Genomic DNA, 1,164 nt, shown 5'->3' with positions numbered 1-1,164 from the left:
CTGCAGGGTGGACAGAGCAGTGAGCATGGGGGCTGGTGTTCTCTCTTGTAGATAAGAACCGCTGGGAGGAGCCTGGCCAAAGGCTCTACAGTGTGGAGGCCACATCCTATGCCCTGTTGGCTCTGCTGCTGCTCAAAGACTTTGACTCTGTACCTCCTGTTGTGCGCTGGCTCAACGAGCAGAGATACTACGGAGGTGGCTATGGCTCCACCCAGGCAAGTGGTCCCACATCCCCCAGGCAAATGCATCCTTACCTCCTCTGGCCTGGCTGGCCACCCAGATAAGATGCTGAGACCAAGAGAGGCAGTTGATTGAAATGAAGTTGAGAAATCAGGTTTTTGTTGTGTTTATGGATTCTGGACTAAATTCTGGGTGCCTCAAGCTGCATTTTGAGCCCCCTTTCCCTCCTGGTGTCCAGATCACGTTCTCAAGACCCAGGTTCAGGGGTGAGCCTCTCTCTGATGGGTTCTAAACCATGTTTCCAGTTCCACTAGGCCTCCCATCTTATCCTATTCCACTGGCGAGTTCTAGACCATGCACTGAGTTCCACGAGGCTCCTAGTGTTACCTTGTCTTACTGTGGATTCTAGATCATGTTCTCAGTTTTCTAGAGTCTTATCAAAGTCTGCTCTCTTCCAGCTGGGTTTTAGACCATGGTTTCAGCAACCTCAAGTCTAGCAAGCTCAGGCTTCAGTTTGATCCCCTTTCTCTCTGGTGGCATTCTGAGATATTTAATAAATCCTCATCCAAGGATATGCTTATTGATTTGAGAGAGAGAGGAAGGGAGAGACAGAGAAAAAACACACACACATTGATGTGAGAGAGAAACATCCATGTGTTGCTTCCCATATATGCCTTGAACAGGGATGGAACCTGCAAACTTTTGGTGCATGGGACAATGATCCAACTAACTAGGCCACCTGGCCAGGGCTCAGTGTCACTTTTTGGATTCTACACTATATGCTCAGGGGCCCCAAGCTCCAACTTTATTATTTACTCACAAATGGGCTCTAGATACATTCTCAGTGTCTCCAAACCCCTGTGTTAGACTCTCTTCTCTGGATGGGTCTAAATCACATTCTCAGTTTCTTAGACCTTCAGTCATTTTTTTTTTTTTTGGTAGCAGCTGTTGGCATAGTTTTATAGTATATATTCTTTTTATTTA

At 46.9% G+C, this 1,164-nt stretch overlaps 1 protein-coding gene across 1 annotated transcript in view; it reads left to right on the top strand.

Moving 5' to 3' along the window:
• The window catches only part of LOC102752315 (complement C3 alpha chain-like), a 12,990-nt gene that overhangs the window by 6,773 nt on the left and 5,053 nt on the right, over positions 1-1,164 (top strand). The window contains exon 6 of the mRNA XM_015570229.1: positions 52-215. Coding sequence (XP_015425715.1) covers positions 52-215 — 164 coding nt within the window. The remainder of the gene's footprint in view (positions 1-51; positions 216-1,164) is intronic.

The sequence above is a fragment of the Myotis davidii genome, unplaced genomic scaffold (assembly GCF_000327345.1).
Source record: "Myotis davidii unplaced genomic scaffold, ASM32734v1 scaffold1367, whole genome shotgun sequence".
Lineage (NCBI taxonomy): Eukaryota > Metazoa > Chordata > Mammalia > Chiroptera > Vespertilionidae > Myotis > Myotis davidii.
The sequence above is the reverse complement of the archived record's forward strand: the minus strand, read 5'-3'. Positions and strand labels throughout refer to the sequence as shown.